General features: G+C 59.3%; 1 protein-coding gene across 2 annotated transcripts; it reads right to left on the bottom strand.

Moving 5' to 3' along the window:
- Positions 1-1,932: 1,932 nt before the first annotated feature.
- PROM2 (prominin 2) lies at positions 1,933-15,852 on the bottom strand. 2 transcript variants are annotated; one of them, XM_036306775.1, is made up of 23 exons: positions 15,779-15,852; positions 15,184-15,386; positions 14,972-15,092; positions 14,715-14,778; positions 14,388-14,477; positions 13,844-14,043; positions 13,438-13,512; positions 12,601-12,664; positions 12,207-12,366; positions 11,723-11,875; positions 10,713-10,836; positions 10,134-10,225; positions 9,910-9,994; positions 7,762-7,908; positions 7,220-7,291; positions 6,165-6,257; positions 5,989-6,042; positions 5,611-5,691; positions 5,322-5,390; positions 4,614-4,703; positions 4,290-4,396; positions 3,937-4,011; positions 1,933-3,684 (listed from the first exon to the last, which is right to left on the bottom strand). In XM_036306775.1, exons 2-22 carry the CDS (start codon positions 15,240-15,242, stop codon positions 3,948-3,950), a joined length of 2,064 nt encoding a protein of 687 aa, XP_036162668.1. In that variant the 5' UTR covers positions 15,243-15,386; positions 15,779-15,852; the 3' UTR covers positions 1,933-3,684; positions 3,937-3,947. The 2 variants fall into 2 exon arrangements, with proteins under 2 accessions (XP_036162668.1, XP_036162669.1); XM_036306776.1 differs by lacking the exon at positions 5,322-5,390.
- Between the last annotated feature and the right edge of the window lie 212 nt (positions 15,853-16,064).

Below are 16,064 nucleotides of genomic sequence, written 5' to 3'. Positions count from 1 at the left end.
TGGGATGGTGGAGAAGGACATTTGTCTGTCTGTGACCACCCAGAGCAGGGCCTCAGGCTGACCCCAGAGAATTCAGATATCACCGGAAATGCCCCAATTATCAGGTGATTCCTTTGGGGAAGTGGTGCCCTTTCTACTCCGCCTGTAATCAGCCTCAGTGCCTTAGTTCTCTCAACCATAACTAGGTAAATAGCAACGTCAGCCTCTTAGTTAATTCATGCAAAGTGCTTAGCACATTTGTAGTGTGTACATTCCATAGCTCCATGTCTCTGTCCCCTTTGGTAGCCTGAGCAGGCCTCTAGCTCACCTGTGCTTAGCACAGCTGCTAGTGCATACCATACCTCCATAAATGTCTCTGTCTCTTTCTTTTTCACACCTGAGCCAGCCAGAACTGCCCTAGTCAGCCACCTGGGACCTCAGACCCAGGTGGGACTCGGACCCCTGGCCCATATAGCATTTCTTTGGCAGAATCTGCCACTCGTGGCTCACAGGGCCTTTGCTCCGGGATGGCCAGGCTGGAGTCTGACAGAACTCCCAGGCCCTCCAACCTGCCATTCCTCCTGCCACAGGACAGCAAAGATACTTGCAGAAATCTCCTTGGGGTCAGGGCCTCCCTCCCACAGACCCACAGGGAATGGGGACTGGCAGCATGCCCAGGAAGGAACCTCTAGGGCCACCAGACTAGGGACCCTGAATCCCAAACAAGGTCTACTTGAGAGACCTTGAACCAGCCACCCAGCTTCTCCAAGCTTCTTTTGCTCAATGTGAGACAAGGACAGTCCCCACCCCCTTCAGGGCATGTCCTGGTCACAGATGAGCCTCTGGGAACCAAGGGACTCATTTCACATGTAAAGTCGGATTCACATTTTAGGATGCCAGCATTTTAAAATCAGGGAAATGTGTAATATATTTTTCTCTGTGGCTATTTCTGTCTCTCTGTCCCCTGTCAAGTGCCAACTTCTCTCCCCAAGAAACCAGAGCTTACGGTGATTCCTAAAACCCGGAGGCTACACTTCCCCTGCACAGGGCAACAGATAGGAAATGAGGGGGGAAAAAAAAACTCTCAGGGAAAAACCAAAAAGAGGCGATTGTGCTACATTCTGGGATGTGAGTGTGAGTGTGCTTATAACTAAGTGTCTGAATGGCTGGGCCAAGGGTTCTGGACACCAAGTTCACACAGCAACAGGCTTTTCCCAATTCACAGGGGAAGTCACGTCTATGTTTTCAGGATTGCTGCTTCTGATCATGGTGGACTAGGACATGTGGACTAAATCCCCAACTGAGGTCAACTTGAAAGCTGCTCCGATATAGTTTTAGTCTGATTTGGGGTATTGAGTGCCAAACAAGGCAGTAAGGAATCATAGGGCCACGGTCAGGGAAAGGAAGGAACCCAGAGATGTGTGCCTGGCATCTGGAGCTACTTTCTCCCTAGGGTCCCGCTGGTCCAAAAAGATACAGTGAGCTGCTGAGCAGAGCTGTTAGTCTCTGGGGCAAAGGAGGTAAAAGCCCCACCACAAGAAGGGGTGCCTGGCAAACCTCGCATGTCTTGGGTTGGGACTCCAGAGAGCTTCACTCCCAGAATACGAATGGAAACAGGTCAGCCCTCCGAGGGACTGCAAGTCATTTCAGCCCCAGAAAGCAGAAAACCATCCTGGTTTGCTAGATCCCAGGCACCTGCCAGATGGAAACATAACCCTTGTGGGGGAAGGAAACTTTATCATACCTCAAATTATTTCTACAAGTTTCAGATGTAATATGTGGTACTCAACCAAAAATCACCAAGCATGTGAGGACACAATACAAAACTAGCAAAAAACAAGAGAAACAACAGACACTAGAAACAGACCCATGAAAGCTCCATGTTAGGGAGTTACTGAACTTCAAAATAACTATGCTTAATATGCTCAAATATATCAAAGAGAGGATAGGCAATTTTGATAGAGAGCTGGGAATTATTTTTTAATAGTTTGTTTCTTTTTTTATCCCATCTATTTCATTCCTAAAACACAGGGGCTACATTTCCCCTGCACGAGGCAACAGATAAGAAGTGAGAAAAAAAAAAACAACTCCCTGGGAAAAGCCAAAAAGAGGCGATTGTGCTACATTCTGGGATGTTTGTGTGAGTGTGCTTACAACAGTGACAATACATTGTGTATGCACCATGCTACTTCCTAATACCAACGTTGTTGTTGGTTTGTAAGATGCAATTAAACACAGACACTCCCGAAACTCAGCAGACCACAGTCTTAAAGTGCCTTTGCACAAGGCCCCCCCTCCCCCTTCCCTTGCTCCTGCCCAGCCCCAGCTCTGTCCCTGATTCAGTCATGGCAAAACGTAGCAGCATTTGAGCATGTTTTGTGCCAGGCCCTGCCAAGGGCTTTCCACACATTGTCACATCTTCCCCAGCCCTATGAGCAGGCTATGACTCTGCTCCCATTTTAAACATGGAGAAACTGAGGCTCAGGACCTCCATGTAACATGTTTGAGGTGCCCCCCACTAACAAGCGTTAGAACAAGCACATGGACCCGGGTCTGTCTGCTCCTGGAGTGGGCCCCTGCCCACCTGCTGACTGCTGGGAGAATCCCTGATGCCTGTGACCAGAGGCCTTGGGTTCTCCTCTCCACACTCATTAAACACCAACCGCCTACAGGGCCCTCACCTGGGAGACTTAGTGTTCCGGACCCAAAGCCAAGGCTTAGGAAGTGAGAGCACTTGACTGGCTCAGAGAACCTATCTCTCCTCCTCTCTCCGCTTCCTCGTCCCTTCTTCTGGAACCCGGGGCTCAGCGTGCAGAGAGCACAGGGTGGACCAGGGTTCCCCCAGGCCACATGCACAGAAGGAGCAAGGGCCACAGTGCAAAACCCTGTTGTGGCCACCAGGTCCTGCTGGGGAAGCTGGGTGAGGGCTGTCAAAGAGCTACCGCCTGGGGAGCCGAGGGGGCGGCCCTGCTCTGGCCCAGGTCCCAGGTTCCTTCCCCTGAAACAAATACTCAGAGATTTGCTTGGAACAGTACTGTTTCCAAACAAAGATGCAGGCAGGGGCTCTGGCTTTACACAGGCTGGGGGGCCAGGAAATCCAGGCCGGGGCTTGTGGAGGGTACAAGTCTCCAGGCAGTCGTGGGCTCAGAAGCCATGAAGCAGCCAGCCCAGGCCTGGCCATGTGGCCCCGGGCCTGCTTAGTGGCTTTACCTGATTAGTTTGGTCAGGCAGAGGGGTCCCTGGGTCCAGCAAGGTGGTGGGATAAGCTAAGGAAAGGACAAAGGGGAACGAGCTTCCCTAGGGGGAGGATGTAACATGTGACTGAGGAGGGGACAGAGCAACGTTGGGGAAAGGGGAGGGGAGGGTAAGGGGAGAGGAGTGTTGGGGGGGGGGCATGTGCAGGGAGAGGGGTGATTGATGACAGAGGGGCTGGGCAGGGCCTCTGTCCCACCCAAGGTGCTGAGAAAGGGTCTTCTCGGTGCTGACCTGCTAAGGAGGAGGGGGAGGACTCTAGCTCAGCAGCAATTGAGCTTTTGAGAATGAATAAGGGGGTCGTGCGCAGACAGGGGTGGGAAGCTGGAAGTGGGGGACAGTCCAGGCCTGGACGCTGGCCTGGGCTCCGGGGGCAAGAGAGGCGGGATCCTCTGGTCCAGGCCAAGTCAAGGTGGAAGGCGGCAGCCCAGCATCACCTTGCAGCCAGCAACCCTGTCGTGGATTCGGAAGGAAGGAGGTGAGTGAGAGGGATGGGGTACGTGCCAGGGCCTGTCGGTGCCACTGCTGGGTGGGCCAGACCCCACACTCAGACCCCACCAAGTCCCAGCGCCTGCCTGCCCGCCTGGAGCCCCCAGTTGTCGAGAGGGCCCGGCGCCAGGACAGGCGGAGGATGGCGGCGCATGCACCAGAGCAGGGCTCCCCCACACCTCTGCCCTGGCACCAAGGAATTAAGGGGTGACTCACCCAAGGGGGTCCTACAGCTTCAGGGAGGTGACCCGGGGGATGTGGAAGAGCTGAGTCTCCTCAGAGCTGCTGGAGCTGTGGCATCACACAGAGAGTGAGGCACCCCACACAACCCCAGCCCAATGGGGACAAGCCCAGAGCCCCGACATTCCTGCCTCAGACGCTCTCCGGGGGCGGGGGGGTGGGGGGAGCGGAGTCTGAGCAGCAGTGCCTGGTGGGTGGGTGTAGCAAGGAGCAAGGGTGGCTCCTCAGTGTGGCTCCTCGGGGCCAGCAGGCGCCTCCTCTGCCTGGTGGGGGGGATCTCAGGAGGGGTGTGAGGCCCCGTTGCCCCCACAGTCCTGGCAGCCCCTCACCTGAGGCGTTTCCAGATGGGATGGAAGTATTTGGAGGTCTTGATAGAAAAGATGATGCTGGGGACCAGGAAGAAGGTGCACCATGCCAGGCAGAACCAGAAGGCGTTCTGGAGCAGAGGGTGTGGGGTTAGCTCGCCAGGGCTGGGGCTGGGGTGGGCAGCTCGGTACCGCAGGCCCCCACAGCCTCAGGGAGGGGCACGAGGCAGTGTTCCCAGAGCCGAGTGCAGGCCTGGGGCAGGGACCCTGCCTCGCCTCAGGTCCTGCTCATGCACGCCCCCAGGGGCCTTAATGTCCACGAGCCCTTATGAGCGCCTCAGCACTCACCCAGGGGTCAGCCATCATGTCACACAGGATCACGCGGCCATTGTCCAGGGCTCCAGAGAGGGGCTGGCAGGTGGCGATGTGCTGAGTCACCTGTGGCATCACATGAGGCAGGTACATCCAGACCCACAGGTGCATACCCCACAGTCAGAGAGAGAGGTTGACAGACACAGACAGGTCCAGGGACACATAGGGGAGACACAGGGATGCAGATCACATGGACAGACACATGGACACAGGAACACAGAGATGTAAGGACACACAGCTCAGCTCCTGCCCTTTCCATCATGCCCCAGCCTGTATTAAGCGCCTACTGTGTGCCCAGCACTGTGCCTGCAGTCACACTCTCCCTGGAGAGGCAGCACAGGAGGCGGCAGGCTGCGGGCTGGGTTGGACTCAGACAGGATGGGCAAGGGGCCAGCACAAGGAAGGGCATGGGACCAGGTGTGGACAGCACGTTCGGGACCTGTGGCCAGTCCCGCTCACACTCAGGCCTCAGAGAAGGGCTGCCTGGAGGGTGGGTGTGCAGAGCCCAGCTAGCGAGCAGGGGCATGGATGCCAGGTTTGGGAGTTTGGGTTCCAAGGCACCCCCAGGGCATCCCCAGGGGGCTCCAGGGTGGAAGAGGGTAGAGCAGAGTGAACGGCTGGTACTGCTGGGAGCGAGCAATCAGCAGGGGCTCTGAGGCCAGGAGGGGCCTGTGCCCCACTCACCTCCTCTCTCACCCAGGCCACGTACTGGGAGAAGTAGCCCATCTCCCGGGCCAGGAAGCACTCGCTTTCCTGCAGGAAGGAGAGGAGCTCTGGCTGGCAGGAGTCCCGGGAATCGGCACCCAGTACCCATGCGTGGCACCATCAGGTCAGGCCCAGCTGGCTTTCCTGGGAGCCACGGTGAGGGGACAGGGCTGGAGGACAGGCCGGGCTGGGAGCCATGTGTGCCTCAGCCCCACTGCCCTCCCCTGGCTTTGAGGCAGCCACCACCCCTCTGCCACCCCTCACTCACATTCCTCAGGATACGGGCGGCCCAGGCAGGCAGCTCTCCTTGCAGGCGGGTGACCCTGTCCAGGACACCTGAGGTCTCCCGCTGGGGAGAGGAGACGGGCTCACTCAGTGTGCCGCTTGGTCCGAGGCGGCCTCACTCATTAACTCAGCATATAGCACACAGCACGCTCAGCCTGGGGCAGGGCTGTTAGGCCCTAGGGTCACAGCGGCCCAGACAGTGGTCCTCGGGGATCTGCTCACCCACCCCAGATCTTCCCACCCAGCCCTCAACCTCCCGTGGGACCGGGCAGAGCAGGTGAGGTCCCAAGTCAGCTGGGCCTCCTCCTCCCTCCCTCTGCTGCCCACCTGCTCCTCCCCACCCTCCCGTCTCGAGAGCCACCTGGAGGTTTGGTGCTGAGAATGCCAGGGCCCTGACACTGATGTTGAACTTGGCCTGTGGAGGAGAGATGGGGCTGGTCAGGGCAAGAGCAGGATCCGGTGCCCGCCTCCCCATTCGTGCCCTCTGCCTGCCTGCCCTCCTCCACAGGCCCCAAGCTCCCTGGGCCTCCAGCTTACCATGAGGCTCTGCTGGGGGAGGACCTTCTCCTGGTAGAGGGTTCTGAGCCCTTGGGCCTCCTCCTGCAGTTCCTTCCCCAGCACAGAATTGCCCTGAGGGGAGACAGGGACAGAATGGCCTCTGCCCAGAACTGGGCAGCCCTTGCCAGCATGTCCTTTACCAAACTGTTCAACCAACATGCTGAGGGGTGTGCATGCCAGGCTCAGATGAAACCACTAAGGCCTCCTTGAACTCCTGGGCCGGATCTGGGTTTGGAGGCCTAAGCTCAAGGTCTACTGCTAGCTTGCTGGGCATCCCTACGTCAGCCACAAAACCTGTCTGAGTGGCATCTGCTGGGTGGGGTCTATAACCTATCTGGAAAGTAACTTTTTTTTTTTTAATATATTTTATTGATTTTTTACAGAGAGGAAGGGAGAGAGATAGAGAGTTAGAAACATCGATGAGAGAGGAACATCGATCAGCTGCCTCCTGCGCATCTCCTACTGGGGATGTGCCCGCAACCCAGGTACATGCCCCTGACCGGAATCGAACCTGGGACCTTTCAGTCCGCAGGCCGACGCTCTATCCACTGAGCCAAACCGGTTTCGGCTGGAAAGTAACTTTTAAACTCGAAATATTTCTAAATACAAAGGCTATCTTCCCAGTGGAGTTGAAACTCCTGAGGGGCAACTGTCGTGATATCTGCTCCATCGCACTGTCCTCGTGCCACCTGTCCCAGCAGCCCCCACGAGCACTGAGCACTTACAAACGCTTGCCCCACGGGGTGATGTCAGACCAGTCAGTCCGTCTGATCTCACAGACAGAATAGACAAGGCCCCCGGATGGTAAATGACTTGCCCAAGGCCACACAGCCAATTGGTGGCCGAACTTGAGTCAGAACTGATACTGCAAAACCCTTCAGCCCTGCTGGGGGTGCGGAGCCTCACTGGTGGGAGCCTCAATCCTCTGCCTGTGCCCTCGCCCCCTCCCCAGTCCAACCACTCTCACCCCCTCCCACAGCACAGGCCTCTCCCCGACTCCTGCTTGCCCGGCGGGGTCCCTGTTCCCTTCTCACCTGAGAGCGGGACAGTCCTTCCAGGTCGTGGGCCAGCTTCTCCACACTGGTGTTCACCACTGGCTTCTCGGTCTGGGGGCAGATGGAGGGGCCAGGAGGGGATGAGCCCTGCTTCCCCCTCCCCTGAATTACCAGTCTCTGCAAAAGTCCTGCACACCAGGTAAGTCAGTAGGGACCCATCAGCAGGTTTGACTGAACCTGTGACTGACATACGCCATTTTCCATTCAGATAGAAGAGAAAAAGTGAGGCGCCCTCTGGTGTAACCCAAGGAAGAGGAGACTTCCCACCATCATTTGCCACAGCAGAGGGTTCAGAACCACGGACAGCGGCACACTCTGGGGTTGGGGGGACATTCACTCCAGCCCAGAAGGATGGGGACACCAGGACAGGCCTGGGGCACGTGGTCTGGGGAACCCCCTCCCCCAGGGACATGGGAGTTGAGAAAAGATGGAGGTCCGGGACAAGGCGAGATGCACCCCTCCAGTTCCTCCATGGGCCCCTCTGTTCTGCAGCAGTCTAGCCTGAGGGGCCCACGGCTGACCTGGATGAGGAAGCCAGGGTAGTGGATGTTACTAAGCCCACTGCTCTGCAGGGCCTTCAGGTCCCGGAGGCCAGCTGGGCTCAGCAGGTTCAGACTCTCCATGTCCACTTTGAGGTTCTGCAACTTCTGCTCCAGCTTGGCCGAGTACTAGGAGAGAGGGGACAGGGTGGGGGCATGCCCAGTCTCTGAGCCAGGGCCCCAGAGCTGCTGTCCTAGATGGGGGGTCACCAGGGCCTCCATGCTGGATCCTCCCAGCCCCAGACAGGCCCCCACAGACCTCTGCTTCCTACCCACCCTCTCCCTCCAACCCATCCCCACCAATACCCAGCCCCCCTCAAGCACCTGTCTGGCTATTGGACAGCAGCACAGACCTCCCCTGGCATCCAGTGTAAAACAGCTTCCCCAGCCCACCTGTCACATCACCAGGTGTCAGGGCTTCAGAGCACCTGCCCCTGTGACATTGGGTATGTGTGCACTTGCCACTGCCATCAGCTCTGTGAGAGCAGCGCCTCCTCCACCCATTCTGAACCAAACCCTCGGGGTCTAGAGCAGGGGTTCACGTGTGGTGGGCGCAGGACAAGTGTGCTGAATGTGTAGAAGTGAATGGATGGATAGATGACTGAATGACTTAATGAATGAACACAATCACTTAAGCCAGACCACAGTTTAAAAAGGGACACTCAGCATTTCCCAGACATTGCTGGAGGAGATTTAAAGGGTGTGACACTCAGGCATGTTTAACAGATGAGAGACGGAAGCCAGAGAGGAGCATTCACCTGCCCGAGGATTCACAGCAGGTTAGAGAATGGAGCCCAGCCCTGGTCCCCTCCTGCCCACCTCCCTGCCTTCCCAGGGGGAGAAAGGCCTAATTCTTTCTCGGAGGTATCCGTGACACACAGGCAGGTACAGGACATGTTTGAAGTCGGCCAGAGCTCTCCTGGTGCCCTGGAAAGCACACCTTGCCACACTTATCCCTGCCTCACCAGCTCTTGGAGGACAGGCCCTCTTAAGGTCACATTTGATGTTGCCAGATGGCCCCCAAGGACTGCCCAGTCCCTCTGAACCTGAGGCCCTAATGTCCAGACTCATCTGAGCTGGACCCTCCCCTCCCAGAACTGGCTGAGACCCCTCCCCACAAGAGCCATGACTCCCAGCCAGCAGAGCAGGGCCCCTCTGCCAGGCCCCTGCTGACGCCTTCCCTGGCCAGCCTCCCTCCACGGGCAGTGTCTGTCGTGACTGAGAACCCGGCATCACCTGCACCTTGTCTGGTTAGAGACCCTGGAGGAGGAGAGCCCCCGCTTATACAGTTTAAGGTATGGAGCTGGGACTGTCACCTGGACCCCCTGGCTATGCTGGCTGCAGGACTCAGGGAGTATGCTGCCCTGTGGGCTGAGAATGAGGGGTGGGTTACAGAGGAGTCGGGAGGTTTTCTGGATGGAGAATCAGGAGTCAGCACGCTCGGGGCAGGGGCGGGGGTTCCCAGGACATGCTGGGGGAAAGCTCCCTGGGGGCCTGGGAGTCAGGCGCCGCTCCCTCACCTCCCTTAGTGTGGAGAGAGGAACGGAGAGTGTCCACCCTCAGGAGAACCCTCCCCAACAGCTCTCAGGAAGCAGCTCTTCCTGCTCTGTCCCAGGACTGTTTCTATGGGCACGGATCCTTCCCCCAGTTCTATGCACCAAGCTCTGGCAACGTCCAGCGGCTGAGGGACTGAGTCCTGCCACCGACTGGCAGTGTAAGCTCAGCAAGGGGCCATGCCTAGTGGTACCCAACTTCACCACCATCATTTTCACTGTCACCCCATCCTGACCGCAGCATACCAGCCAATGCCTGTCCCGGGCAGGACACACCCTCAGCCTCCTACTCACTGCCACCAGCCTTCCCTACTGCGGCCTCAGCTGTGTCCAGTTTTCCTGGAGCACAATGCTCAGAGCTGGGCACAGCCCCAGGCACCCACCCGCCCACCTGCACATCCCAGAAACCTCTTGGGCGCTAGCCCTTGGCCAGGCCCCGAGCTGCCATCAGGCGGACCTGAGGCACCTCAATGTCTCTTGCAGACATCTTAGGTTCAAGGAGATGGTCCCACCACAGAGGCAAGACAGGAGGAGGGGCCTCTGTAGGGAGTGTCCCCACTGCCTCAGGTTCCCTCACCTGGCTCAGATCCAGGTACGGCTCCAGGTCATAGGAGTCATTGAGCTGCAGGACCCTCCAGAGTGGAGCCCCTTTCCTGCACTGCCTGTGGGGGAGGGGGGAGGAAGAGAGACAATGGGCGTCAAAGATGGGAGAGGGGATGGCCAGGGGGCTGGTGTCACCCTAATGGGACACCCACCTCAGCTCCTCCTCACACCCTGTCCCAGCCCCGGCTTCCCACTCACTGATAGGCCAGGAGGATGCTGATGTTCTTCTTCAGACCAAGAAGGTGGGACAAGTTCATGGATGAGGGCAAGTTCCCCGGTGTGTCAACAAACTGGAGATGGAGCAGAGAGAAATGAGCCTGGAGTGGGCAGGGGCAAGCTTTTCCCAGCCAAGGGCCCAGTCCCACGACATCCTGGCTTAGCAAACATACCCCTTTGACTCTGGCCCAAACCTGCCTCGAACTCAAATCACCCTGGGCCCTAACACCCAGCAGGGACCCTTCCCACAAATTTTGGGGAGGAGGGCAGCCTGGTCTGCAACAGAAAGTCTGGGATTACCTGCTAGAAGCACTGAGGAACCAGGACCCCCAGTTCACAGACTCAGAGTTAGGGGAAAGAGGGGCTGAGGTCTGGGAGTCCCCGCCCTGGGGCTGGGCATCAGTCCAGGCACTCGAGGGCTCTCTCTCCCACTCCTCACCGATTGGTGGTTTTCTGTCTTTCTTGGGCCGTCTTCATCATTGACCCTTCCTCCCCCTCTTGCCTTCTCTGGCCCCCACTTCCTTCCACCCTCTTTCTCTGCTCATATCTCCCTCCACCCACCTCGTAGAGCTTCCCGCTCTCCCAGCTCCGACACGCCAGCGTCTGCACGTTGCCGCCCACCAGGAAGGTGGAGAAGACCAGGAGGATGAGGGGCGCAGCGAAGAGGAAGCTGAGGTTGGCCCCACTGGGGAAGGCAGAGGGTAGGGGTTGAGGCAAGAGAGACCCTCTGTCCCCACCCACATCCCAGGCCAGCGTGGTCAGCAAGCTGGTCCCAGGGCAGAGCCCTTTGGGGAGAAAAACTCAGAGGGCGCCACCACCTTGGCCCAGAGTTAGAACTGCTGACTCCCCCACCCTGTCCACCCCATCCTCACTGCCGCTGGGCCCTGGCAGCCTAGAGGAAAGGGTAACTGTTTTGCTCAGAGAAAGGACTGCCGCCCCCTGGGCCCAGGGCACATAGAGGTGACCAGCTCCAGAGCTCAGCCCTCAACAGGACCACCTGGCACAGCCAGCCATGACCCACCAGCAGGCGCAACTTAGAGGGTCTGAGCAGGACCAGTGCAGCTGACCTGCAGGGCTTTTTGGGGAGGTAGGCACAGCCCCATGTCGGGGCCTGAGCTTAGAGAGTAAAACATGGGCTGGATTTCAGCCCCCACCCTCCCCTTTGGCCAGGCACCCTTATGCAGTGAGCAGCCTGCACAACTGAATGTGGCAGACCTGGTCTTAGGGACCATCTAGTCCAGGGCAAATCGGTTCTATCTCTGGGGCCGCCTCCTATGGTGGTGCTGCCTGGATGCGGGGTGAAGAAGAGGCTCTGTCTGGGCTCAGTGGGAGTGCCTTTGGTTACTGCAACTGCAACTGGTGTGGAGTGGAAGTGCTTCTGTGTTGTCTTTCCTGCTCTAGTCCAATCCTTTTATACAGATGAGGACATGGGGCCCAGATGGGTTACGAATTTGCCATGGCCACCCAGTGAGTCCGTCTCTCAGTGCCCAGGAGAGAAGGAGTGTCCGCGGGCACAGGGGAACCTGGCCAGCCCGATGGGAGACCCTGCCCCTCTCCACAGCCCTTCTTACACCATGAGGATGCGGGCTCCAGCCCTGCCCTTGGCCTCCAAGTGGCTGCGGTCCCGCTGGGCAGACAGCCCCCAGATGCCCAGGTTGAGGCCCACGAGGTTACAGACCACCACAAGCAGGACCACAGAGCACAGAACGTAGCCCACAATCCACCTGCCACAGAGAAGATGCAGGTGTTACTGAGAAGGGATAGGCTAGCATAGGACCTAGTGGCTGGGTGAGGCCACTAATACCAAGGCTTAGAGTGTAGATATGGGCACTTCCTGAGTACCCCCCCTCCCCCAGGGCTCCTATGGGGTCCACAGGCTCAGATCTCAAGGACACGCAGCCAAGGTTGGGACACAGGGGCCCAAGGAGTAAAGGATCTTGGCTTAAAGGAGGCAGAGGCTTAGTACCACAAGGAGTTGATGGGGACTGTATGGGGCCCTGGTGGCCAAGAGGCTGGGCTGCCGACTCCACCCCCACCCCCATGGGTCCCGAGCACCTGTATTTCTCGTATCTCTGCACCTCCTTCAGGTAGGGACGGCTACTGTTTTCCACCTTCTCCAGTGCCTGGCTCCAGCGAGAGGCCGCCTCCCAGTTTGGGAACGCTTTGGCCAGTGTCTTCAGCCCTTTAGGCTGCTGGGCCACCGCCTTCTTCAGCTCTGCCCAAAGCAGCAGGGGCTTATGGGTTGGGGAAGGCACCCAGGGGCCCAGGGAGAGGATGGGCAGGAAGATCACCTGGGACCCACAGAGAAGGCCCACTCTGTCCAGGCCCAGGCCAGGAACAGCTGTCAGCCTCCACCCACTGCCCCACTCCTCAATCAGCGAGCCTGTCGTTCAGGGTGGAGTGGGGAGGCATGCTGGGCAGCCAGCCTGGCCCCTGGGCAGGGCCTTACCTTTGACCACATCGGCCAACTGCAAGGGAGCCAGGAGTGGGAGGTCGTTAAAGGTGCTGTTCTCCTGCCAGAGCAAAAGGCAGCTGTGCCTCCCGTTCTATACCTGGGGGTCCCCGTGTGGGGACCTCAACACCACCAGGCCCAGAGAGAGGGGATCTCACTTTGTGCTCCCAACTCTGGAAACCGGGAGACAGCCTTCTCTTGGTTCTCTTGGTCGATGGCTTCTTTCCCCTCCCTGGGCCCAGCCTGACCCAACTCCCCAGAGCTCCTTGATGACCCTCCCTTTTATCCCCAGCCCTCGTGCCCAGACTATTGCAGTAGACTCCCACCTCTCCCATCTGTCCTGCACATGACTGCTAGGTGTATTTCCCTAGCGTCCATTCTAACCCACTCTCGCAGCCTCAGCTCCCACTCCTTCCTCCTGGAACCATGGCTGCAGCCACCTCACACAGCTGCCTCACCGTTTCCTCAACTCAGGCATTCCAGGCCCTGGGTCACAGGTGTTGGCTCATGCTGTGGGGCCCCCCACAGCCATGTCCACCCAGGAGACGCTGCCTGCCTTTGGGGCTCAGTTGCAGGCTCCCTCCCTGGCTGCCCTGTCCCCACACCCTAAGGGTCCTAGCTCTTGCTTCTGAGTTCTGGGCCTGCTTCCCCCATCAGACCGTGTGCACTCAACAATTGGCATTTCAGCCCTGGGTACCTGTGATAGGTGAGGCCCTGCTTTAACCAAGTCTTAGGTTCAACTGGGCAAGCACCCGAAAGGCGGAAACTGAGGCTCCTCGCGGTGAGTTCTCTGGCCGGTGGGGGAGAAGCTGGGGAGACAGGGTGGGCACTCACCTCCTGGACCATGCTGGAGAAGTTGGCCTCCGGGACGCCCTCCAGGCGATGTAGAACATCGTCCACGTGGGGCACCTGAAATTGGAGGGGGTGTTGGGTAATGACAAAGGCTGAGAGGGATCCCTGAGGGAGGATGGGGGCAGAGGCCGCTGAAGCCTCAGTGTCCTCATGTGTAAAATGTCGGGACCAGCACAGCCCTGTCCTGGGTGGCAGTGAGATCTCAAGGAGCTCATGGCACTCCTCGTGCCGTAGGAAAGCTGCTGCCCCTCTACCAGGACGACCAGCATTAGCCCCGGGAGGGTGCAGAAGCATGGGGGTCTGCCTCGGGAAACAGGGCCCAGGGCGACTCCAGGGGCAGCAGGCAGAGCAGCCCCCCTCGCTCTATCGGCCTCTGTCCGGCCGGCACCTGGCTGAAGTCAGCTCCCAGCTCCAGGCCATGGGCCTGGCTCAGGGTCTCCTGGCAGCCCTGGCAGCTGGGCTTCTGCAGCAGGTCTCGGAGGCGCTTTCGGTGCACCGAAATAGCCTGCTCCACGTCCTGCTGCCCCTCCCGCAGCTCCAGGAGGGTGGCATTCAGGGCTCGGAGGTGGTCCACGGAGACCTGCAGGGCTGAGAGACCCCCCAAATCTTGACTGAGCAGTCCCCCCACTGCTGCCACTTCCTCCGAGGCCTGGAAGGAAGTAGAACATCTCTCCCCCCACCTCCCGCCCCCGCCCCACCCAGCCAAAGGGAGCTGCCAGCATTGACCTCTAACCCCAATAGTTATAAGGGAAATGGCTCCAGGGCACATTCAGGCAGGATCTGGGCAAGGGTGCCCAAGGGGATCCTAGGACAAAGCCAAGGGTGGGGCTTGGCTAAGGCGGCAAAAGAAATCCAGGGCCGAGTGAGGGTGGGGCCTGGCCTCAGGAGACGCCACCCTGGACGCTGTCCCCGCTCACGCTGGCCCCACTCACCCTGGCCCAGGCTGAGCAGCGAGGCCAGCATCTCATACACCGAGCTCCGGAGCTGAGTGTGGATCGCAGTCCCGAGGCTCCCGGCAACACCTGAAGAGCACAGGGCAGTCTGAGGGCTGGTCCCCAGGCGCCAGGAGCCCTCCCTGCTGGTCCATCCAGCCTCCCCAGGTTCTGCAGCAGCCTGACTGCCCAGCTGGGCCCAATCCCCACCTCTGTGAGGGTGTTCCCGGGGGAGCCGGGGATGAGGGGATGAGAGGGACCCTCAAGACAGACCTGGGCAGCGGGCCCCAGGGGCTGGCCAGGCTGTCAGCCAGCTCTAATCCTCACCATCCAGGTCCTTCAAGACGCGATTCTGGGGAACGGAGAACTGCTGTGCCACAGCCTGCAGCTCCTAGGCAACACAGGGCCGTCACCTGGCAGGGCCCCTCCATCCTTTCCCAGCCCTTCCCCTGACTTAGGCGTGCATGTATGTAGTACAGTGACGCTCCAGCAGGGGGCAGCCAAGTACATGTTGGAAGGACCCACTCTGCTCTGACCTGCCTAGGCCTGGTGCCCATGTGGATGAGAGGTTACCCGGTGCTCACCTGGGGGACATCAGAGACCAGGCCCCGGAGGCTGAGCAGCGTCTCGGGCACGGCCTCCACACTGGGGCCCATCTGCTCATGCGCACGCTGGTTGGTGACAAAGGCACAGACAACACCGATCCTGTGGGATGGGGCGGAGGAAGGAACTCGCTGGATGTCCTCGGGCACCTGGGCCTGGGCCCACCCTCCCGCCTGAGCCGGGCACCCCTCACAGCAGCACGAGGGTGGTCAGCAGCAGGAAGGTCATGAGGGTGCCGCGCTCACAGGCCATCTCCTTGTACTCCGTCTTCACTGGGCCCCCACAGCGCTGGTGGCCACGGCAGCAACAGAAGCAGAGCCCGGCAGTGGGCACCACCAGGAGGTAGAGGCCCGCGATGACAGCGCACACCACATAGCCAGCCTCGTACCGCACCACCTGTAGGGCAGGGCGGCAAGGCCGTTCTGACCCACCAGCCAGCCTGCCCTGCAGGACACCCCAGGGCCACCAGGAGGGCGGATGCACCCAGCGGGCACTTTCACAAACGTCCTTGAACCCATGCAGGTTGCACATGTCCGTATTGTTGTTTACCACCTTACAACGGAGGAAACTGCCCTCCAGGGAGGTCGGGGTTCAGTGCAAACCCCAGTTAAGGGCAGAGCTGTGGTTTGCAATCAGGTCTGCTGACTGCAGGGCTCATGAAAGAGGGGAAGGGATGCCCAAGACCCACCCTGGGGGACAGCCAGCAAGGCAGGCTGAGCTGAGGGGGCCTTCCCCCGCCTGGCCCCCAGGCTCAGCCTGAGCTCCCTCTCCACCCTGCCCAGCCTCACCTCATCCACCTTCACAGAGGCCGGCTCATTCAGCAAGTTCCTCACCAGCTCTACAGAAAAAGGCAAGCTGGGGGCTGGGGGTTTGGGGTTTGGGGTTTGGGGCAGTGACTGCTCTGCCCCTGTTCCCGCCCCCACACCAGGAGAGGTGGGCTCTCTGGAGGGTCTCCTCCCACCACCAAGGCACCCTGGGAGAAGGCAGTGTCACCACAGCCCCTGGCCATCATGCCCAGGCCTCGGATGGAGTGGCTGAGGGAAGGCCTGGCCACCCCTCTTCCTGGGCCCTACA

Source organism: Myotis myotis, unplaced genomic scaffold (assembly GCF_014108235.1).
Source record: "Myotis myotis isolate mMyoMyo1 unplaced genomic scaffold, mMyoMyo1.p scaffold_m19_p_43, whole genome shotgun sequence".
In the NCBI taxonomy this organism is placed as follows: domain Eukaryota; kingdom Metazoa; phylum Chordata; class Mammalia; order Chiroptera; family Vespertilionidae; genus Myotis; species Myotis myotis.
The sequence above is the reverse complement of the archived record's forward strand: the minus strand, read 5'-3'. Positions and strand labels throughout refer to the sequence as shown.

Coding starts and splice junctions, on each gene's coding strand:
- PROM2 (XM_036306775.1), bottom strand. CDS start 15,242: ATGGCCTGTGAGCGCGGCACCCTCATGACCTTCCTGCTGCTGACCACC. Junction 12,367..12,600: donor GTTGGCCGATGTGGTCAAAG/GTAAGGCCCTGC, acceptor TGCTTTGGGCAG/AGCTGAAGAAGGCGGTGGCC. Junction 5,391..5,610: donor CCGCCCGTATCCTGAGGAAT/GTGAGTGAGGGG, acceptor TCCTTCCTGCAG/GAAAGCGAGTGCTTCCTGGC.